The sequence below is a fragment of the Notolabrus celidotus genome, chromosome 23 (genome assembly GCF_009762535.1).
Source record: "Notolabrus celidotus isolate fNotCel1 chromosome 23, fNotCel1.pri, whole genome shotgun sequence".
NCBI lineage: Eukaryota > Metazoa > Chordata > Actinopteri > Labriformes > Labridae > Notolabrus > Notolabrus celidotus.
In genome coordinates, this window is record NC_048294.1 from 20,099,007 (window position 1) to 20,125,149 (window position 26,143).

The 26,143-nt window shown below is 43.3% G+C and overlaps 1 protein-coding gene across 1 annotated transcript in view; it reads right to left on the minus strand.

The window, feature by feature from the left end:
* Nucleotides 1-26,143, minus strand: part of focad (focadhesin) — a 44,381-nt gene that overhangs the window by 5,558 nt on the left and 12,680 nt on the right. Inside the window, exons 7-38 of the mRNA XM_034676503.1 lie at nucleotides 21,731-21,832; nucleotides 21,277-21,505; nucleotides 20,139-20,348; nucleotides 19,965-20,052; nucleotides 19,569-19,762; nucleotides 19,223-19,489; nucleotides 15,221-15,325; nucleotides 14,997-15,098; nucleotides 14,765-14,892; nucleotides 9,821-9,947; nucleotides 9,484-9,618; nucleotides 8,698-8,748; nucleotides 8,418-8,501; nucleotides 8,182-8,320; nucleotides 7,914-8,102; nucleotides 7,508-7,629; nucleotides 7,338-7,430; nucleotides 6,921-7,009; nucleotides 5,473-5,514; nucleotides 5,263-5,371; nucleotides 5,055-5,171; nucleotides 3,777-4,015; nucleotides 3,556-3,645; nucleotides 3,317-3,464; nucleotides 3,105-3,224; nucleotides 2,828-2,950; nucleotides 2,663-2,740; nucleotides 1,712-1,783; nucleotides 1,530-1,632; nucleotides 1,213-1,293; nucleotides 1,004-1,132; nucleotides 806-921 (exon numbers count right to left, since the gene is read on the minus strand). Coding sequence (XP_034532394.1) covers nucleotides 806-921; nucleotides 1,004-1,132; nucleotides 1,213-1,293; nucleotides 1,530-1,632; nucleotides 1,712-1,783; nucleotides 2,663-2,740; nucleotides 2,828-2,950; nucleotides 3,105-3,224; nucleotides 3,317-3,464; nucleotides 3,556-3,645; nucleotides 3,777-4,015; nucleotides 5,055-5,171; nucleotides 5,263-5,371; nucleotides 5,473-5,514; nucleotides 6,921-7,009; nucleotides 7,338-7,430; nucleotides 7,508-7,629; nucleotides 7,914-8,102; nucleotides 8,182-8,320; nucleotides 8,418-8,501; nucleotides 8,698-8,748; nucleotides 9,484-9,618; nucleotides 9,821-9,947; nucleotides 14,765-14,892; nucleotides 14,997-15,098; nucleotides 15,221-15,325; nucleotides 19,223-19,489; nucleotides 19,569-19,762; nucleotides 19,965-20,052; nucleotides 20,139-20,348; nucleotides 21,277-21,505; nucleotides 21,731-21,832 — 4,021 coding nt within the window. The remainder of the gene's footprint in view (nucleotides 1-805; nucleotides 922-1,003; nucleotides 1,133-1,212; nucleotides 1,294-1,529; nucleotides 1,633-1,711; nucleotides 1,784-2,662; nucleotides 2,741-2,827; nucleotides 2,951-3,104; nucleotides 3,225-3,316; nucleotides 3,465-3,555; nucleotides 3,646-3,776; nucleotides 4,016-5,054; nucleotides 5,172-5,262; nucleotides 5,372-5,472; nucleotides 5,515-6,920; nucleotides 7,010-7,337; nucleotides 7,431-7,507; nucleotides 7,630-7,913; nucleotides 8,103-8,181; nucleotides 8,321-8,417; nucleotides 8,502-8,697; nucleotides 8,749-9,483; nucleotides 9,619-9,820; nucleotides 9,948-14,764; nucleotides 14,893-14,996; nucleotides 15,099-15,220; nucleotides 15,326-19,222; nucleotides 19,490-19,568; nucleotides 19,763-19,964; nucleotides 20,053-20,138; nucleotides 20,349-21,276; nucleotides 21,506-21,730; nucleotides 21,833-26,143) is intronic.

The following is a 26,143-nucleotide window of genomic DNA, read 5'->3' on the forward strand; positions in this document are numbered from 1 at the left end:
AACAAAAGAAGACCTCAGGTCATCTTTAGACTCTGTAACCAGCCTCATGAAGCTTTTGATGACTGACACTTGAAATGAAATAAATGTATCATAAAAAAAAAAAAATAATAATAATAATAATAATAATAATAATAATAATAATAATAATAATGAGTATAATACAAATATATTATTAAAAACAATACAAAATTAAATACAATAAAAAATAATAAAATAATACAAAAAATCATAAAAAATACGAATATTATTATAAAAATAAATAACAATACTACTAATAATAAATCAATCAATCAAAAAGTAAAAAGTTAAATAATAATAATTATAATAATATACTAGTAATAATACAATTTTAATTTAATGATAAAATACTAGTGATGAAAAAATATACAATTAAAGGTAAAAAAATTAAATACAATATAATAATAATAATAATATAATGATAATAATAATAATTATACATTGTAAAAAAATATATAAATATATATATGATAATAACTTATTCAATTTCAACTGAGGGCCGCAGCATGTGTTTCACATGCATGCCCGTTCAATTGTCATATTATTCAGCTACAGTTCTTGCCATGGCGCCCACGGAGGCACCATGAACTGTGAGTTTAGCCTCCAAAGATTTTACAGCAAATTCAAATGAAAGCAGAGTAACATGTTCGATGTGTTAAGACAACAAACTCCCTGATGGGACCAGTCAGAGTCTGATGTCTTTAAATCAGTGCAGGCTCAGACAGTCAAGAGATCTAACCTCTCTTCTTTAGAAATCTTCAGGTAGAAGGTAGAAGAGAAGACTTACACTGAGACTGTGCACGAGAGGCGGAGACAGCCAGGAGCCCAGAAACAGAGCTGCACTCTGAGAGGATTGAGCCTGACTCGCTGCCAGGACCAAACACTGATGCTGAACGTCCTCTCCTGAAACAAGAACACACCAAGCTCAACGCTGGGACTCTGCTTCACCTGAGCTTTAAAGAGACAGCAGGATGAGAGGTCTCACCGAAGCTGAGCCGCATCAGAGGGGAGAGGACGGCGCTCCAGTTGATGGGGGGGAACTGGAAACTGGATCCGACTGACGCCAGAGGAGCCAGGGCGGTCTTAACTAGAGCCGGATGAGAGAAATCTGGACCTGGATCAAGAACAAGAAGAGGGTAAGATAAATGCAAGACAAACTCTTCTGATGTGTGGCGTCTTTCTGAGTCAACTAACCTTTCTTTCCAGCCTCTGTGAGGAAGTCAGCGAGCGGCCTGATGGCACTTTTCTCTGAGAGGTAACTGAAATCCTGGGGGACTGAAAGACGACAGGAGAAGAAAGGAATCACACCAACTCACTATCATTTTAAAGACAGTTAGGGGTCGCTTTAGACTCCCTAAAAGGACTTGTAAACTTGTCTTAACTCTGATTCAGGATGAACTCTGGGATAGTTTTAAGAGGCATATTTGGAGACATTTGAGAACAGTTAAGACGAAATAAAAGAGGTTCACAAGCTGTATTTGCATGTGTTTAAGCTGCTCTATTGTACCAACCTGCTGTCTGAGTGTGACTGGTGGACATGTGAGCCAAATGAAGATGAGCCACCAAACAGGCGCTGTTGGACTGCAGGCCGATGGCTCCTGAGAACGTTATGATCTAAAGAAAAGAAAGAAGTGTTTCAAATCTCCAGCAGCGACAGAAACAGAGAGAAGAATAAAACCTTTGATGTTCATACCTGTGTGATGGCTCGTATCACCTCATTGAGTCTGCTCTGCTGCTGAGAGGAAAGCTCCAACTCACCCGACAGCTGTGACACAAAACAGCAGAGGAACGAGTTTCAGCGACAAACACATGCACAGATAATCCACAGAGATATTCAGTCAGGACCACTCTCTTCAAAAGAGTTATTTATTTCAATTCATAAGTTATATTTGGTGGTATGGCTCTGTTCTGGGAGCTCTCTTGCCTTCCATGTGCCTGCGTGGAACGCCAAAGCCAGAGGTGGGGAGAGCACACCTCCCCTCTCTCTTTCATGTGCATATATGAAAAGCTAAGGCAGGGAGAGCAGCAGCAAAGACCCCCACGGTACAGAACAGAGCGAGCATCAGTGACAATACATATGAAACAGGTAAAATCAGACACAGCAGAAAGGAGGAGCTGGGGTTGAGGAGGTGAAGCGGTTTACCTCAGTTGCAAAGAAAAACAGGAACCAGCTGTAATAAATAACTTCTGTTCACCCTGTGCACTTCCTCATTTAGTAAACAAACAAACAAACAACAAGAGAAACACATCCATCCATCCGTTATCTTGACCGCTTATCCCGTTAGGGGTCATGAAGGCCTGGAGCCAATCCCAGCTGACTTCGGTTGGAAGGTAGGGAACACCCTTAACAGGTCGCCGAACAATCACAGGACCACACAGAGAGAATGACAACCATTCACGCACACACTCACACCTACAGGCAAATTAGAGTGACCAATTAACCTGGTGAGCATGTTTTTGGACTGTGGGAGGAAGCCGGAGTACCCGGAGAGAACCCACGCATGCACAGGGAGAACATGCAAACCTGCAAAAGGCACCTGTCCGACCGGAACTTGAACCAGGAACCTTCTCGCTGTGAGGCAACAGTGCTACCAGAGAAGCGCAAGAGAAGAGAAACACCTCAGCAGAAGAGCGAAACCCTTACCTGTATGAGGTAACTCTCTGATCCCACCAAAGCCACCAGACCGTTCACAGCAGCCAGACGCTGCATGGTGGGACAACCCTGAAACATGGACAGGAAGCTCAAAGTTACAGGTGTTTGGTTTCACTCCAGTTAAAGAGATTAGTGTGTCTCAGGTGTCTCAGGTACCTCAGCCAGTAAGATCTTAGTCCATGCAGCCAGGAGACGAGGCTGGATGTCTTCAGCTTTACCGTGACCGGACGCTGAGAGGCCGTGGACCACTAGACCCAGAGCCAGGGAGAAACCAGGAGTCTGCACAGAGACATGTGAATAGACTGAGGTTAGATGGGGTCAGGACAGCCTGGATTTACAATCATTCTCTCTGCTGTTACCAAATAATGACAGATATTTTCACAATATTTATCAAACACAAGCTCCCAAGGTTGAACATCTGTTGCTCGCTGACCTGCTGGCTCTCCTCCGTCAGAGTGCGCAGTGTGTTCATGACCTCCTCGGCCTTCTCAGCATCTATGAGACCTCCACTGAACGCTGAGACCCCCACACAGGCAACAGAGTACGCCAAGACCTGCACGGTGAGAACAAAAGGGGATGGGAGAATGATGCAACAGCGGAGGAAGATGAAGAAGACGAAGGAGAAGAAAGTGTAGATGATCGTACCTCCTGCAGCATGCGTCCCTGCCCGCTGCTGTCCTGCAGGCTGGACAGGAGTTTGTCGAGCGATTGAGCGACGTGCACGCGTTGATCCGTCTGTCCACTGCTGCAGAGAGCTGAGAGCACCAGAGCCAGGCCCAGCACACATCCGGTGCTGAGGAGAAGGAGGAAGAGGAGATAATCCTTCATGTGTATTCAAAGATAACTAACGCAAGTATAAAGCACATGCAGGACTCAGCACTGACTTGTACTCCAGGTTTGGATCGAAGGAGCAGCTTTCCAGAGCCTCCAAAGAGTTTTTGAGGAGATCAGCATCCTTCTGAACAGACACGTCGCTAAAGAAGGAGAGAGAGAGAGAGAGAGAGAGAGAGAGAGAGAGAGAGAGAGAGAGAGAGAGAGAGAGAGATGAAGAAAACAGGAAACATAGGTCTCACAGCGTGCGTCGTATAACAGGTGCACACTCTACCTGAGTCTCTGGTGGTGCAGACTGGACAGCACCATGCCCAGCGCCAGGCCGGAGTGGAACTGGACCGCCTGGGAGTCGTCAGCATTGGGAGAACTGGGCAGACCGGCCCTCAGCGCCGACAGAACCTGGACCAGACCGTCTCTCTGCCACACCACCAGAACCGGGACCAGCAGAGACAACGCCAGGCTGGCACAGGAGCGTGCGATGCCACTGGCTGTGTTCTCACCGGAGTACGAACGCTGAGAGGGGCGGAGGGAGGCAGAACATGAACCCTGACTTATGAGACAGGAAGGAGAAGGTACTGCTGAAGTGTTCACAGAGAGTTACGGCATTGTCACCTGAAGGAGAACAGAGACACCTGCAGGAATTTAAGGCTCATTACATGCTTTTAATGTGAAAGACACTTCACAATAGAATTTGAGTTTTTAAACCGGAGTCCTGAATGACTGAAGAGTGTAAGAAGTTTTGGAATAAATCCCTTTTATAGCTTCAGCCGTCAGCTGTGTAACACTCTGATATGACAGTAAAGTTAGGGCCTGTTTCCATTCTCTGCATTTTTTGATGTATGGAGAAGTGACATTGAATTATCTTCACTGCTTTTCATCCCCAGCAACTTGACTCCGGAACTATGTGCTTTTCATCCACAGGAACCAGAGTCTAAATTTAGTTCCTGGGTATTTAATTTCCCCCTGAAAAGTCCCTGCTCTGGGAAAGTACTTTCCAAAGGTCCAGGAGTACGCTCAGTGTTTTTATTTCCCCCTCCGTCCACAATAACATCACACACACCTGTGATTCACTTGGTTTAATAACTCCTGAACATTGGTCTTCTCTGAGCCTGATAGTGTGAATGCGTCTCTGTCAGCTCCCGGTGTTACAGTCTGAAGAGTGACCCTGTAAACTGGAGACCTTCAGCTGAACGTGTCAGTGTTTATGGAGTTTACAACAGCTGTTGAAACACAGAAGGAGTCCTCGGGAATGCATCCTAGTTTAGATTTTATTCAAATGTCCAAATATCCTCATCAGATATTTAATGATCATCTAAAGACGTTCGTAAGGGGGGCATCCGGCTGAAAGTCTCCAGTTAACAGGGTCGCTCTTCAAACTGAAACACCAGTCCATCTCTGACATGGCTTTTAAATCTAATAATAATAATTCAGCTGCTTTTTATATGATAAACATTCATGAAAAAAAGGAGCATAATAGGTTTTATGTCACGCCTCCAGGTGACAGTAAATATTACCGTAGAAATAGACACGAAAATATTCTCTGAAAGCTTACATGTAGGAACCAGGGGAACACTTGTCCTGTGGCCTTGTAGCTGCTGCTGCTGATGCTGAGCAGAGTGTTGAGGACGATGGACAACCAGCTGGACGTAGGGACAAACTCTGGACCAGCCTACAGAGACAAGAGAGGGAAGAGTCTTTGTAAAACTCCCTTCATTGCTTCAATCATGAAATTAACCTCATCTAAGAGTTAATTATCTCACCCCGAGGCCTCCGTCTCCATCAGCAGGCAGGTTGCTCTCGTATTTAGCGAGGACAGCAGCCAGGCCGCTCAGAGCCAGGATGGAATTTCCCTGAACAACAGGACTGTCTCTGTACAAACACAAACAACACTCTGCTGTCAGTCCTCACACGATGATCTCAACACTATCAGCTGCGTCAGTTTCTGTAAAGATCAGAAGCAGGAGACTCACTTTGTTGCAGCTTTGATGACGTCTGTCAGCTGATCTCTGGCCCTGAGAGGAAACGTGGTGGACAGATGATAAAAACACAGAAAGGGAAACAATGATTTGATGTCGCCGCTGTTTGTGAGGAGGATTCCCCTTTTTGATGATGCATGATGTACAAAAGAACACAAACACTCTCTGGGGCATCAGCCAGTATCCACATTTTGAATAAAACCTGTTGTTTTTCTTCGCTTTCATAGGAGTGAAAATGTGTCTGCTGCAGGAATCAGAACATTCTGCACTGAGGTGAACTCATAAACATTTACCAAAGATGATGCACTTTACTCTATTTTAATGACAAGAAATACACACTTCTTCAGATGTTAAGTTATATTTTTGAAGTCACAGTAAGGAGGTTTCATGTTGTGTTTATTCTGGCGCCCCCTCTGGACAAAATTGGTAGTGTTTTCTGGACTGCATTTCCCATGAGCACCATCACCCACCTTCGTATCTTAAAGAGCTCATAGTGCCCTATTACCCCTCTAGAACACTACGCTCCAAACATGCAGGCCTGCTCGTCGTACCTAAAGTCTCTAAAAGTAGTACGGGAGGTAGAGCATTCAGTTATCAGGCACCTCTCCTTTGGAATCATCTACCAGTCAGTGTCCAGGGGGAAAACACCCTCTCTACTTTTAAGAGTAGGCTACAAACTTTATTTTTGATAAAGCTTATAGTCAGAGCTGGATTAGCTCTTAGTTATGCTGCTATAGGCTTACACTGCCGGGGGAACTGACACACTGGGTTCCTGTCTTTCCCTCTTTCCCCTCTCTCTGCCTGTCTCTCACTTTAACTCTTCCTGTCCCATTAAAGTTACTAACCATAGACCTTTCTGGAGTCCCTGAGCTCCCTTGTCTCGTAGGTTCCTCTGGATCTCTGCTGCTGTGGACGTGCCAGACTCCAGCTGATACAACTACTATCATCTCTCTCTCTTCATCTCTCTCTATCCCTCTCTCCAATTCGGTCTCAGCAGATGTGTGTCTAACATGAGTCTGGTCCTGCTGGAGGTTTCTGCCTGTTAAAGGAAGTTTGTCCTTGCCACTGTAACTTGCTAAATGCTGCAACGTGCTCTGCTCATGGTGGATTAAGATGAGATCAGACTGAGTCCTGTCTGTAAGATGGGACTGGATCTTATCCTGTCTTGATGTTGGCTCTTTGTTAATAATAGAACAGAGTACGGTCTAGACCTGCTCTGTTTGGAAAGAGTCTTCACATAACATTTGGTGGGATTTTGGTGCTGTTAACCGCCTCATCTGACACCTACCCTTTTCACAGCGTGTGTAGACATTAAAAATGATGATGAAGGAACTATCCGTCTTTGTGTTGATGATCGTGTTTGGTTGTAAAGAGACCTCACTGTTCATTTCAGTCTGTTTCATAACCAGCTAAAAACTCCTGACAGGAGCTTTAATTCTCACCACAGCCAGGCACAGTGCTGCTTGTACTGCAGCTCCTGTGGGTCCCCTTTGCCCTGCTTCTGCTGCATCTCCAGGTCTGCACGTCGACCCTGGAGACACAAAATAAGAGCACAGAACATCAGAGCTAAGTCCACCGGGGAGGACGTCTAGTGTGTGCTTCAAAACTTTAAGCAAGAGGAAAAGGTTTGAGAGCAAATCTTTAAAACTACAACATGACCAGTTAACACAGGAATATGGAAATCGAGCAAAATAAACTGCACATCAATCATTTCTGTGAGCTTTGAAAACAACATGACATGCTTTTTTTTGCACTTTGTCTGATGACTACGCCTGGAGTATCTTTACTTTTTAAGAACCACAGGTTGCATTTCTTATTACTAAATGCTTAGTCGTTTATCTGATCACAGGAGCACAGACCTGCAGAACGGCGTGGAAAGCTCGGCTCATGAATCCTCTCCAGGCCTGAGGCAGGAAGAGAGCTCTGTGCCACTCTGACGGCTGAATGTTCACCTTCACAACACAAACAAGCAGATATTAGTTTCTAATTTGCTAATTTGGAGGAAGATGAGGAGCCGGTTCAAACGTACCTCATGAATCAGAGCTGATAAGGTCTGCTGGCAGCTGCGACTGCGGCTGATGAGGAAACGATCAATTGGTCGGCCTTCACGATCTGTCTGCACGGGGAGCTCGTAACAGAGCAGCAGACCAGCTGCAAAACACACAAACACGAAACATACAGAGTCTTTTAAGGAGCAAACACAAAATCTATAGCTGCACAAGAAAGGAGAAAAATCAACCCTGAGGTGCAGTTCCCCAAATATCCACTAGAGGCACTCCAAATGTGAGCTCCAACCAAACAAATGCATGAAAATTAAGAATGTTTCTGGAGCTTTAGATCCAAACAAGGAGGCTTTGTAACGGCATCACTTCACTGGAGTCACAGCAACAAAATCTGAATCTATCAAGACGAATACAGGGCGTAGGTTTCGTCACCTGCGAGTCCCGTCTTCAGCCCCGGCTGCTTGTTCTTCTCGTAAGTTTTCAGCATGAACCCCGGGATTCCTGCCACCGTTTTCCCCTGATCCGAGCGCAGGTTTCCTCCCCTCAGAGCAGAGAAGTAGACGCCTCGAGGCATCTTGCTCATCTCCTGCTTCACCAGCGACGTTAGGAAGAGCTCGAAGGCTGAGAGGAAGAGGAGGATTATGGGAAGTTGTGGAGCAGCGTTATAAAGATAGAGGCGAGGATGTGAGCGTCTACTCACCTGGAAGAACAGACACGGGAGTCTGAGCCATCAGCTTCACGTACGATGAACCAGGAACAGACAGATCCTTCTCCTCCTCTTCTTCTTTGCCCTGCTCCTCCTCCTCTTCAGTTTCAGGTGTTTTAACAGCCGGTCTCACCTTCACAGCAAAAACAAGAGGACAATGTGAGACGGAGGTGAAGAGGTGAGGAACAGACAGAGTTAGAACTGTGTGGAAAGAGGAGCTCGATTCTCACCGCCTCAGGGAGGAGGTTGATTGTGTGGACCTCCTCCGAAAACTCAGCCAGAGCTCTGAAACCACAGCTGGCCACCTCTGGATCCTGAAACACACACACACAGTATATATTCTTATTTATACAGGCAGTTACAAAAAAATACACACCATCTACCTGCCTACATTCACTGAAACATCATGTTTATCCACCAACAGAAAAGAAAGTATCTTAATTATTTACACGTATGAGTAACCTTAGAACTAATCCTCAATCAAGGCTTCAAACACGGGACACAGCTCACCTTGCTCACGGCGTAGTTCCAGAGGAAGCTGACCACCTCCTCTTTCAGTTTCTGGAGAAAAAAACAGAAATAAAAAGATTTTTAAAGCAGCGTTAACTTTTCAGTTTTCAAAGATACAGGAGCAAACTGAGGCTGCAGGGAAAATATGGATACCATATTAATGAATGATTAAAAACATGTTTTTTAAAATGAAAATCAAGGATCATCATGGATGAGATGCTTTTCCTGTGAGCTGGTGATTATTCTAACAAACAGTTCATCTGCAGGGTTAGAAGTAAGTCTGTGGTTACACTGGGTACACGTTCTTTAAGCTGCAGGATTCACGTGAACAGATCCACATTTTGGATGCATGCAAGTTTCTCTCTAAGAGTAAAATGAGGAGATAAATATCAGCCCTGTCTGTTTGAAACACACAGAGCTGGAGCCTAGAGTCATGATGCATGGGAAAACTATTGATACAGATCATGAAACGTCTAATAATATATTTACAAACACTTTTAAAGCACAAGATAAAGATGTTTAATTTGTGCAAAATCAAGAAAAACTGTTGAAATAAAGATGCTGAAAATCTGTAAAAGTTTGAATTCATGCATCTGCAAAATGACAAACAAAAGACTTCTGAAAATGTGTTTTTGTAGGGATCGATAATCTCTGTGTGTCAAGAGAATCTTCCAGGTTTTGGGGCAGCACTGCAAAAAGTTCATCCTGCACATTCAGCGACTGACATGAATTTGCACAATTAGTCTAATGTGCATAAACAGACGTCAAACAGAAGCTTCCTGTTACCTCATACTGCTCCGACTTGACGGCAAGCTTAGGAACGAGTGCCAGGAGATCAGCCGTGGCTCGGACCATCAGAGGACGAGAGTCACAGCTCAGGTCAGGACCTAGGCTTCTCCATGTGGAGGTGATGTCCACAACCTGCAGAACCAGACTCATTACACTCTGTTTGTGTTCACGGTGTACACAGTAAATGTTGGCAGAGTGTGTGTGTGTGTGTGTGTGTGTATGTGTGTGTGTGTGTGTGTGTGTGTGTGTGTGTGTGTGTGTGTGTGTGTGTGTGTGTGTGTGTGTGTGTGTGTGTGTGTGTGTGTGTGTGTGTGTGTGTAAAGTAGAGTGTGACCTCAGTTTTGCACAGCTCCTGTAGTCCCTGCAGGGCGAGAGCAGCCGGGGTTGCCATGTCTGGTCTGGTGCACTGGGTCAGAGTGAGTTTAATGGCAGCCAGCATGTCTCCTCCGTGCTGATAAGGCCTGACAAACACACAAACCCACACACGCACACGCACACGCACACACACACACACACACACACACACACACACACACACACACACTGACACGTAAAGTACATGATGAAGGCAGATATGAACAAGCAACTCCTGTTCTTCAGCGTTTGTTTTCAGTAGAGTCTGAAGGGCTCAAAGAGAGTGACGTAAGATCTGTGTCTGGTATCAACGAAGCATTTCACACTTTAAAAAAAAAATATCTCATAAATCTCTGGCTGTGTCTCCAATCTCAGGGTTCCTACTCTTTACCAGAGATCATTTTCCAGGACATTTCCAGGACATTTTTATTGATGATCAGGCTGGTATGACAGTCTAAATTTAGTTCCTAATTTAGTCCCTAAATAGTCTAATATGTTCCTCTCAGTGGAAGTCTACATTGAAAGACATGTAGTCTTATGGCAGTGCTCAGCCCCAGCTCTGCTCACAGCAGAACTTTGTTTTGATTGGTCAGCATGGTGGCCATGCGGCAAATCATATGTGAGGACATAGGATACAGGTGATGGAGGGGAGGCTGTGTATCCTGGCTACATCTGTTCCTTCACAGAGAGTCTTCTTGAAGACCGGTCAAATACTCACTGAGAGGAGAAATCGGATCAGCCCCTCAAAATTGAGGCATCTGATTTTTCTCAATGCCAACCTGAGGACATTAATAATGTTTGCTTGAGTTTGGTTCTGTTTGCATTAGTTTGGTTCTGGTTCTGTTTGCTCCAGTTTGGTTCTGGTTCTGGTTCTGTTTGCTTGAGATTGGTTCTGGTTCTGTTTGCTCCAGTTTGGTTCTGGTTCTGTTTGCTTGAGATTGGTTCTGGTTCTGTTTGCTCCAGTTTGGTTCTGGTTCTGGTTCTGTTTGCTTGAGTTTGGTGCTGGTTCTGTTTGCTTGAGTTCGGTTCTGGTTCAGTTCTGGTTCTGGTTCGGTTCTGGTTCGGTTCTGGTTCGGTTCTGGTTCGGTTCTGGACGGTTCTGGTTCGGTTCTGGTACGGTTCGGTTCTGGTACGGTTCGGTTCTGGACGGTTCTGGTTCGGTTCTGGTTCGGTTCTGGTTCGGTTCTGGTTCGGTTCTGATTCGGTTTGATTCCGGTTCTGTTTGCTTGGTTCCGGTTCTGGTTCGGTTCTGGTACAGTTCGGTTCTGGTTCACTTTTGTTTCGGTTTTGGTTGGGTTTGCTTGAGTTTGGTTCCGGTTCTGTTTGCTTGGTTCCTGTTCTGGTTTGGTTCTGGTACATTTCGGTTTTGCTTGGGTTCTGGTTTGGTTCTGGTTGAGTTCTGGTTGGGTTTGCTTGAGTTTGGTTCTTGTTCTGTTTGCTTAAGTTTAGTTCTGGTTCTAACCCTAACCCCAATCATAACACTAACCCTAATCCTAACCCCAACCCTTATCATAACACTAACCCTAATCATAACCCTAACCCTAACCCAAATCATAACCCTAACCCTAACCCTAATCCTAACCCTAATCCTAACCCTAACCCTAATCCTAACCCTAACCCTAATAACCCTAACCCTCACAACCCCAACCCCAATCATAACCCTAACCCTAATCCTAACCCTAATCCTAACCTTAACCCTAACCCTAACCCTAATCCTAACCCTAACCCTAATCATAACCCTAACCCTAACCCTAACCCTAACCCTAACCCTAATCCTAACCCTCACAACCCTAACACTAATCATAACCCTAACCCTAATCCTAACCCTAATCATAACCCTAACCCTAACCCTCACAACCCCAACCCTAACCCCAATCATAACCCTAACCCTAATCCTAACCCTAATCATAACCTTAACCCTAACCCTAACCCTAATCCTAACCCTAACCCTAATCATAACCCTAACCCTAACCCTAATCCTAATCCTAATCATAACCCTAACCCTAATCCTAACCCTAATCACAACCCTAACCCTAACCCTAATTCTAACCCTAACCCTAATCATAACCTTAACCCTAATCACAACCCTAACCCTAACCCTAATCTTAACCCTAACCCTAACCAAAACCCTAACCCTAATCCTAAACCTAATCACAACCCTAACCCTAACCCTAATCCTAACCCTAATCCTAACCCCAACCCTAATCATAACACTAACCATAATCATAACCCTAACCCTAACCCAAATCATAACCCTAACCCTAACCCTAATCCTAACCCTAACCCTCACAACCCCAACCCCAATCATAACCCTAACCCTAATCCTAACCCTAATCCTAACCTTAACCCTAACCCTAACCCTAACCCTAATCCTAACCCTAACCCTAACCCTAATCATAACCCTAACCCTAACCCTAACCCTAATCCTAACCCTCACAACCCTAACCCTAATCATAACCCTAACCCTAATCATAACCCTAATCATAACCCTAACCCTAACCCTCACAACCCCAACCCTAACCCTAATCATAACCCTAACCCTAATCCTAACCCTAATCATAACCTTAACCCTAACCCTAACCCTAATCCTAACCCTAACCCTAATCATAACCCTAACCCTAACCCTAACCCTAATCCTAATCCTAATCATAACCCTAACCCTAATCCTAACCCTAACCCTAATCATAACCTTAACCCTAATCACAACCCTAACCCTAACCCTAATCCTAACCCTAACCCTAATCATAACCTTAACCCTAATCACAACCCTAACCCTAACCCTAATCCTAACCCTAATCTTAACCCTAACCCTAACCAAAACCCTAACCCTAATCCTAAACCTAATCACAACCCTAACCCTAACCCTAATCCTAAACCTAATCCTAACCCTAACCCTAATCACAACCTTAACCCTAATCACAACCCTAACCCTAACCCTAATCCTAACCCTAATCTTAACCCTAACCCTAATCATAACCTTAACCCTAATCACAACCCTAACTCTAACCCTAATCCTAACCCTAATCTTAACCCTAACCCTAACCAAAACCCTAATCGTAACCCTAACCCTAATCATAACCTTAACCCTAATCACAACCCTAACCCTAACCCTAATCCTAACCCTAATCATAACCCTAACCCTAATCCTAACCCTAATCACAACCCTAACCCTAACCCTAACCCTAATCCTAACCCTAACCCTAATCATAACCTTAACCCTAATCACTACCCTAAACCTAACCCTAATCCTAACCCTAATCTTAACCCTAACCCTAACCAAAACCCTAACCCTAATCCTAAACCTAATCACAACCTTAACCCTAATCCTAACCCTAATCCTCACCCTAACCCTAATCATAACCTTAACCCTAATCACAACCCTAACCCTAACCCTAATCCTAACCCTAATCTTAACCCTAACCCTAATCATAACCTTAACCCTAATCACAACCCTAACTCTAACCCTAATCCTAACCCTAATCTTAACCCTAACCCTAACCAAAACCCTAATCGTAACCCTAACCCTAATCATAACCTTAACCCATAGACTGTAAAAAATATGGACGTAGTATCCGTGACGTCACCCATCTGTTCCTGAGAGCTGTTTTGAAGCAAATCGACGGCAGCAGCCATATTGGTAATGCGGAACTCAACTAGGCAGAGTGTGACGTAGTGTGAGTCTCTTAGCCAATGGCTGTGTGTTCCCGACCGGGATTCACGTCAGTCATGTCCTTATTTGGGCAAAACTCATAATCTTAATATCTTCTTAACCGTCACGTTAGAAAAAAATTCACCCCCCGTACAGTGTATGCCATTAGAGAGATTAGCGTTGTAGGGCCAAGCCGTTTTTTGAACCAGGCTGTAAACATGTTTATTAATGCTGCAAAGATCGTCTTTTTCCCATTCATATCTATGTGGTTTCCGGTGTTTCTGCAGCCAGCCTCAAGCGGATTTTCGATGTATTGCAGTTTATATCACTTTCCTAATCCTAATCCTAATCCTAACCCTAATCACAACCCTTATCCTAAAATAGAATGCAATAAAAAATACAGTAGATAAAATAAAAATACATTAAAAAAAAAATAATAAAATATCAAATAAAACACAAATAAATCAAAGAATGAATAAAAATAAAAATAAAAAAAATGAAAAATTAATAGTAATGATAATAATAATCATCATCATCATCATCATCATTATCATTTAAATGGTTAAATACAAGTTACGGAAAATAAGAAGCTAAAAAAAATCAAATAGAATAATATACAAATTAAATTAAATTAAATTAAAATATAATTTAATAAAATAAAAAATAAGAAAACAAATAAATAGAATAAATAATGTATTTTTAAAATGCTTGGTGAAAAAGGCTTGGTGTGCATGGTTTCACCACCAGAGGTCGATCTGTGACTCTGGGGTTCTGAAAGCATGATATTTAGTGTCCCAAAATCACACAAACAAACTGACCAACTGAGGCAGCTGAAATTACAGATTTTGTGATACCCACTCTTTTCCAGAAACAAAACTGGGCCTTGATAAAAACTCACCCAGATTTTTGAGTCTGGTGGCTTTTATGAGAGAGATATCACAGATTCAAAAAGCCTCTCTCTGTCAGGATCCTTTCTGTCTCACACAAAGAATGTAGTACATTACAGCCATAACAGCTTATTTTACTGCTGCCGACATGAACGATCTAGTGGAAAATGGTAAATGGACTTTTACTTATAAAGCACTTTTCTAGTTTACTGGAATAAATCCAAAACTTTCTGATCCTCTCGGTCTTTTAAAACAAGAAATATGTGAAGCAAGCAGACACTTTCTCCATCTTTGTTTCTGTCGTGTAGCTTTGTTTCTAAGTCCACAGTGTGGAGTGTGTGTGTGTGTGTGTGTGTGTGTGTGTGTGTGTGTGTGTGTGTGGCCTGACCTCTCTCTGCAGACGTCTCTAATGCAGGCGGCTCTGGCCAGGATCTGCTCCCACTGAGCGTCCCTCCCCACCACCACCCTGCTGTCCTGCTGGCCCAGCAGACGCTGCAGCTCCGAGTAGACCCGGTCCTGACACGAAAGACACCGAGACGAAGAAGAAGAGAGTACAACTCAGGGAATAAACCAAATAATCTAGATGGTTTAAATATGAACACATCATGATTATAACAGACCTGCTTCTTCCACAGAGTAGTCATGAGGCGCATTGCCACCGCTCGTAGCTTGGGGGTGCTGGCTAGCATGTGGAGGGTCTGCAGCACCATGGGAACACAGAGCTGCAACAACAGAGCAGATTTCAGATTATAAACGCTGAATTCATTAAAAAACCTCCAAATCTGAGACGTCATGTTCAGTTTTTAAACCCCGTCATGACATCATCACGGTCGGCGCTCTGTACCTTATGAGTCCCGAGGTTCGGCAGACAGTTCAGAACAGCGTGAGCCAGGTTTGGATTCTTCTCTTTGCCCAGTTTGAACAACAGAACGGGAAGAAGTGAGGGGACCTGCAGACACGTGCACAATGAAGGAGCCATGTTTAATAAACAGTCAAAATAAAAGCGTTTTCATATCTTGATGTACAACTACAGAGAACTTTAAGGGCGATCTCTGACAGTCAGCTGATAAAGAAACAATAATATGAGATTTAAATAGAGAAATTAGTGACGTAGATTGAAGCCGTTTTTTGAACCAGGCTGTGAACATGTTTATTTCTGCTGCAAAGATCATCTTCTTTGAATTGGTGTGTATGTTGTTTCTGGTGTTTCTGCAACTAGCTTCAAGGGGATGCTCAATGAACTGCAGTTTATAACACTTCCACATGGGCTTCATATTTTGAGACCGGAGGTTTTCCGGTTGGGTTTAACTCTGATCAAAAGCGAAAGACAAAACCAATCCTTGTTTGTTGCTGTTGATGGTATTTTAAAGCAAACTGAAATAAAATAAACAGAAGTATTTTATTTTGTTAACTCTCATGGTGATTTTTCATTGATAAGTATGGTCTTTGTCTTGGTCTTGGTGTTGTCTCGGTCTTGCCCTGCCTGGGTCTTGGTCTTGACTCGGTCTCTATCCCTAAATGTCTTGGTCTTGTCTTGGTCTTTGTTAATGTGGTCTTGACTACAACACTATACTCAAGTAAGGAAAGGTCATCACACACAGACAAAAGAGGTAATATAGAAGAATGATCCTTACTCCAAGTCAAGTAAAAAAAAAAACACTCTTCCTGTGGACACTACGGCGATATTTAGATTATCTGGCTTCAAATAAAAGTGCCGTGAACACACAACACAAGGACTGTGTTGCCCTTTTACGACTTCCCTTAAATGTACCTGCAGAGAAAGGTCAGTTCACGGCACTCAGAACTTCAACTTCATCTTTAATGGTTAAGAGTTGATCAAAACTTCAAAACATCTTACTAAATGTGTCTAATGTATCGCCAAACTGCGATAAATCAAGCTGTAGACACGGAGTCGTTAGCTGAAAAAGAAGCAAAAAACGGCAAACGTGAAATACAATACTGACGACACCCGCTAGCTAGTTATGGCTTCGTCACTAACGCACACCGGGGATAAAAATCATCAGTGACAATGAGACAGATGCATGGAAGTTTGTTGACAAACATTTATCGTCATAATTTTCATTAACAAAACTAACCTTGATTTCTCAAAAAGACGGCATTTCGGTCCCCAGTAACTCCACGCCCTCGAGTTAGCATGTAACAGCCTAAAGCCCCAGCAAACTACTAATCCGAGTGGCAAAAAGGCAGAAACTTACATCCCAAGACAAAACAGATACAGCCTGTTAAAGATGACCAAATCTAGATTATCAGAGCTGTAAATGGCACTATATACTTTGTCCAGAGGGGGCGCCAAACTCCAAATTGAAGATCCTTAGAGGTGCTTTAAGTCAAATATTTTACGTTTGATTTTGATGCTGTTTAGTGGATTATTTTATGGGAACAAAATACTTTTTTTATACAAAGCAAAATGTTTCAAAAAATTTCAACATCCATGAAAAAATATTCGACCCGTTAAGTTAATCCACTACAACACTAACTGAAGGTTTTACCTGGATTAAATTGAGATTATATCACCTGCTCTATTCTATATTTCTCTTCGTTATTAAGATCTGACCTAATCCAAAATCTTTATAATCTGATCAGTTCATTTTTTTTACAATAGGGCCAAGGTTCTGGTCTGTCTCCTCACTGTCTGACCCCCCGTCTTATTTCTCCCATGATGCTCTCTGCTCACTCAAAGCTTCAAGTTAGAGTGAAGGACGATGCAGCCTTCACACTTCACGGTTTCCTTCAGTGCTCAGGTCAGAGACAGGAACCAGTCAGGGTCTCCGGCTGCATGCAGTCAACAGCTCTGCAGCCTCTCATTAACATAAAGCACTCACTGCTGCCAGGCACCTTGGCCGTCGCATAGCAACAACTTCACCTGCCTGAGAGGAAGGGAAGAAGACTTGGAGGTTTTTCCTGAAATCGCAGGAATGTCTGATTGTGATCCTAAAGTGTAAATCAGGATGACGTCCCTACATTTATTTATAGGAGGTAATCTTGATAATTATTAATATTTAACCTAATCTCTTAAAACAAGCTGCAGACCTGCACAGTGTTTGTTACTACACGCAGGCAGATGTGGTGCTGCGAGGAGGGAAATCCATCGAGTTCAGATATGCCAATAACCTCCCACAGACGCATCAAACGAGCGGCACAAGTGGCACTGTGGGAGCAATTAGAGCGGCGGGGGAATACTGAGAGGCGTCTAACGAGGCCGAGTAATGAGCAGCTTATAACTCTGTGTGATATTTCACATCATCTTCAGCAGCCAGCGACTCCATTTACAGTCCCAGAGGGTCAGAGGGAAGTCTGTCAGGTTAAATCGCTCTTTTTATGCAGCGGAGGATAATGGAGACGCTAAAGAAAGGCAGGGACGAGGACAATCCAACTGAAGGTGTGGATTATGTACAAAAGACGGAAAGATACATGCTTTAAGAAAATGAAAGAAAACTACTTTTACAATGTTTGTTTGTTGAATGGAGGTCTATGAAAGAGGATTAGAGACACTGATGTTTTTTTAGGTCTGACCTGCTTCACGGAATGTTCCTTTTGTTCTCAGAATTCTGGAATTCTAGCTTTGATCTCAGAATACTTGCTCTCCATACAGACTGTTTTTCCTGCTGACACCTGATAGGTGGATACTACTCAGACTACAGACAGAGACCAGAACCCTTCTCAGACTAAAATCCAGACCCTGAGATCCAGATTCAACATGTTTCTGAATCAGAATCTGTAATTACAGGTTAGTTGTAGCTGAAAGTAAAAAGCTTTGTCAGGTCTGTCCTCAAGAGGAGAAGAAAACTACTCTTACAATGTTTGTTTGTTGAATGAAGGTGGGATCCATCATTTCTGATGAACTTCCTTAAAATTTGAGTGTTTTGTGTGGTCTCATTACCGCAGGCCTTGGAGGTCAACTGCATAAACATTTCATGATCACAAAAAACATTTCACTAAATGCCAAAACGTTTTACTCAGTGCCTAAAAAATTCAGTAAATAAAAAACTATCTAACTATCTAACAAAACCTATAAATATAGTTCACAAAACACACAAAAAAAGTAGCAAAAAGAGTCCTAACTGTTTAATAAAATGCCAAAAAGTGAAAAACAAAAAAATGCAAAAACATTTTGTGAAATGCAAAAACTTTCCACCAAACACTTACACTTTTTCAATATTAAAAACATAAAAATGTATTCATAAAACAAAATATTTTTTTTACAAAGCCCCGAATGTTCCAATTAATGCAAAAAAACCTGCCAAAATATCTAATCAAATGTAAAATTATAAATAAGATTAAAAAAATCTTGCAATTCATGAAACTTTTTGATTTTGTCAAATATTTTTTGTCCATAAGTGTGAAGTATTTGAGCTTTTTAATGAATGTTTTTTTGTTTTATTAACATTTTTGTGTTTTGCAAAATGTTTTTGTTTTTTTGTGTTTTATGAAATGTTTTAGTCTTTCATGAACTATTTTTACATTTTGCCAAACTTGATGAAATGTGTCTGTGTTTCATAATTAATTTTTGGTTTTGAATTCAGTGAAATGTTTTTCCTTAATAAACATTTCTGCAGTTGACTTTCAGGGCCACCGTACTTGATGTGTACGAATCAAAAAGAGTGCGTTTTGATGTAATATGTTGTCATGAACTCTCCTTTAACGAGGACAGGAGGAGGAATCCTGTTGAAAGATGCTGTTTCTTGTATTAACTTTGAGTAAGTTGTGCAACTTTAGGATTAAGCGGAGCACCTTATTAACATATCCAATCTTTTTATTCAAACCTTCAGAGACAAAGCTTCATCTGAATGTCCGTGTGTGAATCTAACCCGTGTGGATTATCTACCTGGCAGGGGTCGGCTGCAGCGACGGCCTGGGCGGAATTCAGGGCCAGCTGGCAGACGTCCTCCTGACCCGTGATGATGACATGAGTCACCATGAGGGTGAGCGAGGAGAGACGCTGCTGGCTGGACGACAAGGAGAGGGCGGAGCTGACGGACAGCAGCCAATCAGATGCAGCGGCTGGATCATCTGCAAGTTTACGCAGCACGGACACGGCCACGCTGAGCTCGCTGTACCAGGAGCTGAGAGGGAGAGCTATTGGCGGAGCAGACTGAGGAGGAGAAGAGAGGTCAAATCATGTCATCTTTTTATTCTGTTTCTCACAAAAACGTACAACTAATCCCGTCTACCTGTCGACGGGTCTCTGTCTCTCTGCTGATCCTGCTGAGCAGCTTGTGAGACAGATCCTGGTTGAGCGTGTTGGTCCGCTTATCAGCCAGCGCCTCAGTTAGGCCAGAGCAGGACAGGAGCTGGAGGACGGGAAGGACCAGGACTGGACTCAACCAGGGGGACAGCTCTGACTCCTCAGGGACTAAACTCAGCGCTGAGGGAGTGAGAGGAGAACCAGACAAAACAGAAATGTAACAACGGTTACAGAATGAACTGAGGTGAAACAGGAAACTGTATTTGAAGGCTTTATGAACTCTTGTGGCATGAACCAAACAGCTCTAACTACAGGAAGCACAGGGAAATGTTCATAAACGTTGAGCGGAGTTGTGTGTACTGATTACTCAGGTGGTTCTTACCCAGACCAAGCAGGCTGCTCTGCTGAACTGCAGGAGCCTCTAACAGGAGCAAGGCCACGCCCATCAGCAGCTCATCCAATGGCAGCTCCTAAAAAAGACAGGTAGTGAAAGCTGATGCATATTGTTTTAAAGAGTATGACAGTGATAATGAGGTCTAAACTTAGATCATGTCACCTGTCCACAGGCGGGCAGGAGATGCTGTATCGAGTTCAGGAGAGGTCGACAGTCTCCGTTCAGCTTGAGGCAGAGCTGGCAGGCGCAGAGCAGCTGCAGAAGAAGAGCGACCCTCTCGGACCTCCAACGCTCCTCAGAGGAGGAGAGGAGACCCTGAAGCAGAGTGTCCACGAATCCACACAGCTCCAATATTGCCTCTGCACTGTCCACCTGTCACACAGAGGACAACCACAACACCACGACGACATTTAACAGACAGTTTGGCAAAATCAAATTCAACGTTTAAACTTTACTTTCAGAAAGATTTGTTCCTGTATCTTATGAAATGTCACAGCGGTCATTCTTTAAACTTCCTCTAGGGGTCACTACATTTGACGACAGAGAAGTTCTGCTTTTAGATACATTGACTCAATAAATGTATCCTAAACGCTGTGACTTTAAGGTTCACATTTTTCATGATTTGTCAGATACGGGCAATGAAACTGAACCCAAAATTATATCATACAAAAAATATTTAAACAGATAATTAATAAAGAAAATCGTATATATTCGTATAGCTAATGTCAAAATATAACTTCATAACGAACATTCAGTTTATAAAAAAGCTGGTGGCCCATTTTAGACACATGAATACTGGCACATATGTGTTCAATATTTGTAGGCAGAAAGAGATACATGGCTTCATTTCGAAATGTTGTCATGGCACAGTTTGTCCAGCAGAGGGAGCTCTGACTTCACAGTTTACGACCTTCTCTGGACTGTCTGCAGCACATGAAGAGAGCACCACAGCAGAGGGGCAGGGGCCTCATTATAAGTGGATTACAAAGAATAATGATGCAGAAAAATCTTTTCATATAGTCGTTTTGTCAAGAGAGAAAGCTTCTGAGGAGAATGAATAACCACAATCCACTCAGAATAAGTTGTTTTTTTCTGTTCCGCTCAAAGGTTTGTTCTTTGACAGCCAGTTTTAACCTCTTAAAGAGTAAACATGGTAGTAATGCTCATATAAAGGCATTCAAAGTGATGCAACGATTGCTACAAGGGCAAAAATGTTTCATTAACGCCAATAAAAACTGAAATTTAAAATCTAACAACCTCAAAATGTAAAAATCTTAAGCTGTCAGCAAAGATTCTCCACCTGCATGTGAGGCACCAGCTGACAGAGGCAGAGCAGCAGGTTCTCAGACACATCAGAGGAGTTCTGTCCCTGGTCCTGGTCCTGCAGAGTGGATCCAGGTCCCGGGTGTTTTGGCAGCAGCACCCTAAGGAGGCTGTGTCTCAAGAGGGCGTGCTGAGGTTGTCTCTGAGGCTCACAGTACAGGTACCGCAGGAAGGGGGCCATCATGGTGATGTATGCAGGTTCATTTCTTCAGGATACATAAACACAAACATTAAATAAGCTCCTCAGACCTGAGCCTGTAAAGAACCTGATCCATACTGTACATGCTGAGATTTATCAGTGCTGCTTAATAACATCTGACAGTGGAGTGATGAGTTATTTGGCATGCAGCGCTCTTCACAGATGGCTTTGAAATGCATGCAGGGAAGGAGGGAGGAGCTGATTGGATGGAGGGTTCAGGGCCTCTGCTAACCTGTCAGCAGCCTGCTGAATGAAATCATCAATCTCCAGCAGCAGGGCCGGCCAGCAGTCCGCTCGGTTCTCCAGAGCCGTGATGAACGGGTGAGGGCTGTTCCTGTTTAGAACATAGAGCATGTTTAAATCACAGATTCAGCATACCTGCTCAGATTTTAATCTCATACAGGTGACACAGATGTGGCCGAGGCTGCAGCGAGGTAATCATCCTGCAGGGGACATGAGTGTTCAAAACATTTTGTTAGCTTGAAACAAATCGCTGTGTGTTCACTTCTTTGCACACAAGTATCTGACTTTTGATGACTTCTATTTATGCATTTTTATGTAACAACACCATGAAAGTCAACATCAGACACGAAAGATGCTTTTCGACGGGGAGTACCAGGAACTAAATGGTTCTTCTGGCTCATTATTGTTTGCGTTTTACCGCGGCCTGAAGTCCTGTGGAGATTATGCAAATCAGGCCAGTGATGTGTGGAGAAGCAATAAAAGTGACTACACTACACTGCTAGACCAGTAGAGGGCAGTAAGGAAGAGACAAAGACCATACAACAAGACCATACAACAAAGACAACGCCATAGAAGGAGACAGACAGGCCGACTCGCTATGTGCGACACCACAGTTAGCCTGTTCGCATGAAGGAGATTCCTCTTGGGCTGTTTTTGATCGTGCTTTATTACGGATGGATTCACTGAATCAACACTTGAGTGGAAAGGAGGGCAAGAAGCAAAGCAGTTTCAAAGCCATGTCAGAGTTGGACCAGTGTTTCAGTTTAAAGAGCGACCCTGTTAACTGAGACTTTCAGCCGGATGCATCCCTTACAAACGTCTTTAGATGATCATTAAATATCTGATGAGGATATTTGGACATTTGAATAAAAACTAAACTAGGATACAGTCCCGAGGACTCCTTCTGTGTTTCAACAGCTTTTGTAAACTCCACAAACACTGACACGTTCAGCTGAAGGTCTCCAGTTTACAGGGTCACTCTTCAGACTGTAACACCAGGAGCTGACAGAGAGACACATTCACACTATCAGGCTCAGAGAAGACCAATGTTCAGGAGTTATTAAACCAAGTGAATCACAGGTGTGTGTGATGTTATTGTGAACGGAGGGGGAAATTAAAACAGTGCAGATACTCTACCAATCAGAAACATTCAGCACTGCAGGCCAAGCCCCTAAAAGGTCTAGTAACTTTTGGAAAGTACTACCCCCCAAGCAGGAACTTTTCAGGGGAAGATTAACTATCCAGGAACTATATTTGGATGTCCCAAAATAGATGACAGAATATTTTACAGAAAAGTAATTTGTGATACTCCAACTGAAAACATCTTTAATAAGTTCCATTTTTGAGCCGATGTAAAACAGTATTTATCTAAAACTCATGTCTCACTATTTAACATATAAGCGTTGATCCAGGTGTTTGTGATAGCACTCGTCATGAGGCATCCTGTCCCCTACCTGTCCTCTCCTGTGACAGTAAACAAACCTTCATTACTCCTGAACATGAAACCACTTGAGTCCAGACAAAACACTGAGGTCAAATCCAAGGTGAAGTCCTGGTGTTAGGATTCAGCCCACAGAGAGGTCAAAGGTTAACAAAACAAGTCCTCCATTAGGTCCAATTAACGGCTCCTTCCATCAATCAACATGTGTCCAAGTGTAGGGAGGAGGGTCTGATCCTGTGACAGCCCACAATGAGACCCAGACCTGGACTATCCCTCCACCTCCTCCTCCTCCTCCTCCTGCTCATTCTTCCTCTCGCTCTAATCTGTCTGACCATCTCTGCCCCCCTCCTCGGGTTCCCACTTCAATTCAGCTCCCATCCATCAGCCTCTCACAGCGTGCCCGACTCTCCAGCAGCCACACAAAGGAGGAGGATGAAGAAGAGTGGGGATCTTCCTCCTTTCAGTTCAACTGCAAGTTCACAGCTGAACCGGAGTGTTGGCAGACAGATGGGTTCATGTACAACCCGTCCACAGATTCCTGATAGGTCTGACGGTAACACCAACAGCTGACAGGAAGTTGTGTCTGGGTCTTGTCTCACCCTGAAGGGTTTCTTTTTCCCAAACCTACCTGCTAATCATACATTATCCCACTTATTTACTGGCTACTAACTTAAAATACAAACACGTTGTAAAAAACACTGATTAAAGATTATTTTATTGATCTAAAATGATTTATGTCTACAGTTTTTTTAAAATAGTCCCAGTGATTCCTTGTCAGTGATTGTTCCGTGGTGATGGATTCTTCTCTGCCTGTTGCGGTGGATTTAACATGAAACTGTCCTCATTCAGCTCTCCTTCTTCTCTGAGCTCTGCGGTTCACACACCTTTAAAAATAAACTAATGTCACAACTTTGAACCCTGCTGCTATCATCACCACCGCTCATGGTTTAACTTTCTTTGTAGAGATCTCTAACCTAAAGTTTTCTCACCTGCTAGGCTCGTTGCTAATATTGCTGGACAGGATCCAAGATGTAAACATCTGTAGCCTGCAGATTTAGCATGCTAACCAAAGCTAACGTTTCACATTGTTTTGATGCTAACGGAAGCTAACAGTTTTACCTCACCTTATGGTCTATGGTGTCAACAAACAGAAGCTAAATGTGCTGGAACTCTTTTGCGCAGATTGATTTGACATGACGTGTGATCAATTTGTCTCTGGTGTTGCTCATGTTAGTGAAAGTTAATAACCATCGTCATGGGGTTTTGACCAATCAGAATCAAGCATCTTGCACAGATGGAGTTTCAGTAAGAGAGCCGGGAGATAAGTCATGATAAAAAAGGAAATTATACAATAATGTAATGCGATATGATTCGATACATTACAATACGAAATGGCAAAATTCATTTAAATTTTTTTTTACGGAGCTCAATTTCTGTCAGAAATGAAATCCTTTTGATTTAGCTCGTTGGTGTGACCTTGATGTTGAAATCGGTGAGTCCAGTTCCAACGCTCTATTAACCGCTGAGGCAGTGATTGACAGGAAACACGTGCTCTGCCAGGTACGATGACTGTTCTCATCCACAGAGTCTAGAGGCTTTTAAAAGGAGGAACGTGAGCAGTGTTCAACTTACAGAAAGGGTATTCTCCTTTTACACAAAGCTCTATCTCTGTACGGACCTTTTCAAGAACTTTTAGTGGACATACTTTGATTGGACGCATTTCTTCTGCAGCTGCTGGTTACTGCAAAAACTCTTCCATCTACCTGTCGATGAATAAGATCCTAGGAAATATAAAATTATAATAAAAACAGCGACAAAGAAAGCCTTTCCATCTAAATATTTCTAATCTTAAGACTCTGAAAAGTCTTGATGCGATTCTGCAGATGACACAGTTACTGTTTTAACCCTGGCAGATGTGATGTGGCACTGTCCTCCAGTTTGAGCACCTCCTCCTCCTCTTCTTCCTCCTCCTCTTCCTCCTGCACCTCTGCCAACATCCCGGGGCCCCCTTAATCACTTACAGCAGGTGATAAAAGCACTCATTTTCTTTGTCTTTCTCCTTTTCGTTCACTCTTCTCCTTCCTTTAGTTGTTCCCTTGCTCACTCTTTCCATCCCTCCCTGTCTTCTACTTCCTTCCTTCCTTCCTTCCTTCCTTCCTTCCTTCCTATTGTCCTCCTCTCCGTCTTCCTCCCCGTCTCTGCTGTCTGCGTCTGTCTGGCAGTCTGAACCTCCCCGGTGTGAAGATGAATGTGTGGAGGGCAGCAGGGTGGCGCCGTTGGCCTGGCAGGACCGGCCTGTCATTGGTCGCCGCGCCCTGGCACTGCTGGGTAACTGTAAATGCTGCGGGATTAATGGAGGATGCACACTGGTGCCCATTGTTGACCGTCTGCTCACCGCGGCCCTGTGCAATCTGCTGCCGAGACTCTGAGCCACTTCAGGCCTCAGCAGGATCAAGAAGGTTCAGACTGTAACACCAGTGATTTCAGTCTTTCTCTGAGTGCTCATTGTGTCTGTGCCGCCTGCTCAGGTACAGATTATAGTAACCAGTGCCTTCTTTGAGAGCACAAATAACCTCTCCTGTTCCCTTTTCTCCTGCACATCCAGCTCCTATTTGTATATATTTAAAGGTCTTAATCTCTAAAAGATGCCATTAAAAGGCTGAATACGTCACTTCTGCCGTTGTGTCTGCTCCTGCACTTTAGATCATCAGTTTTGGACATTACTAATTTTAGTTTAGCATCTACACATTCACCCTTACAGCCAAATTCCACCAGATCCGTAACGGTCTGTCTCTGATCTGTCACAGCACCAAAACAAAATGAAAACATCCAGTTCATTTTCAGAATAAAACACTCTGTGTTATCACCAGATCATATTTCACTTAACTACAACAACAAACCGTCATGATGAGCTGAGCCAGATCTGGAGTCAACAGGTCAGAGGTTTTCAGAGGACCATAA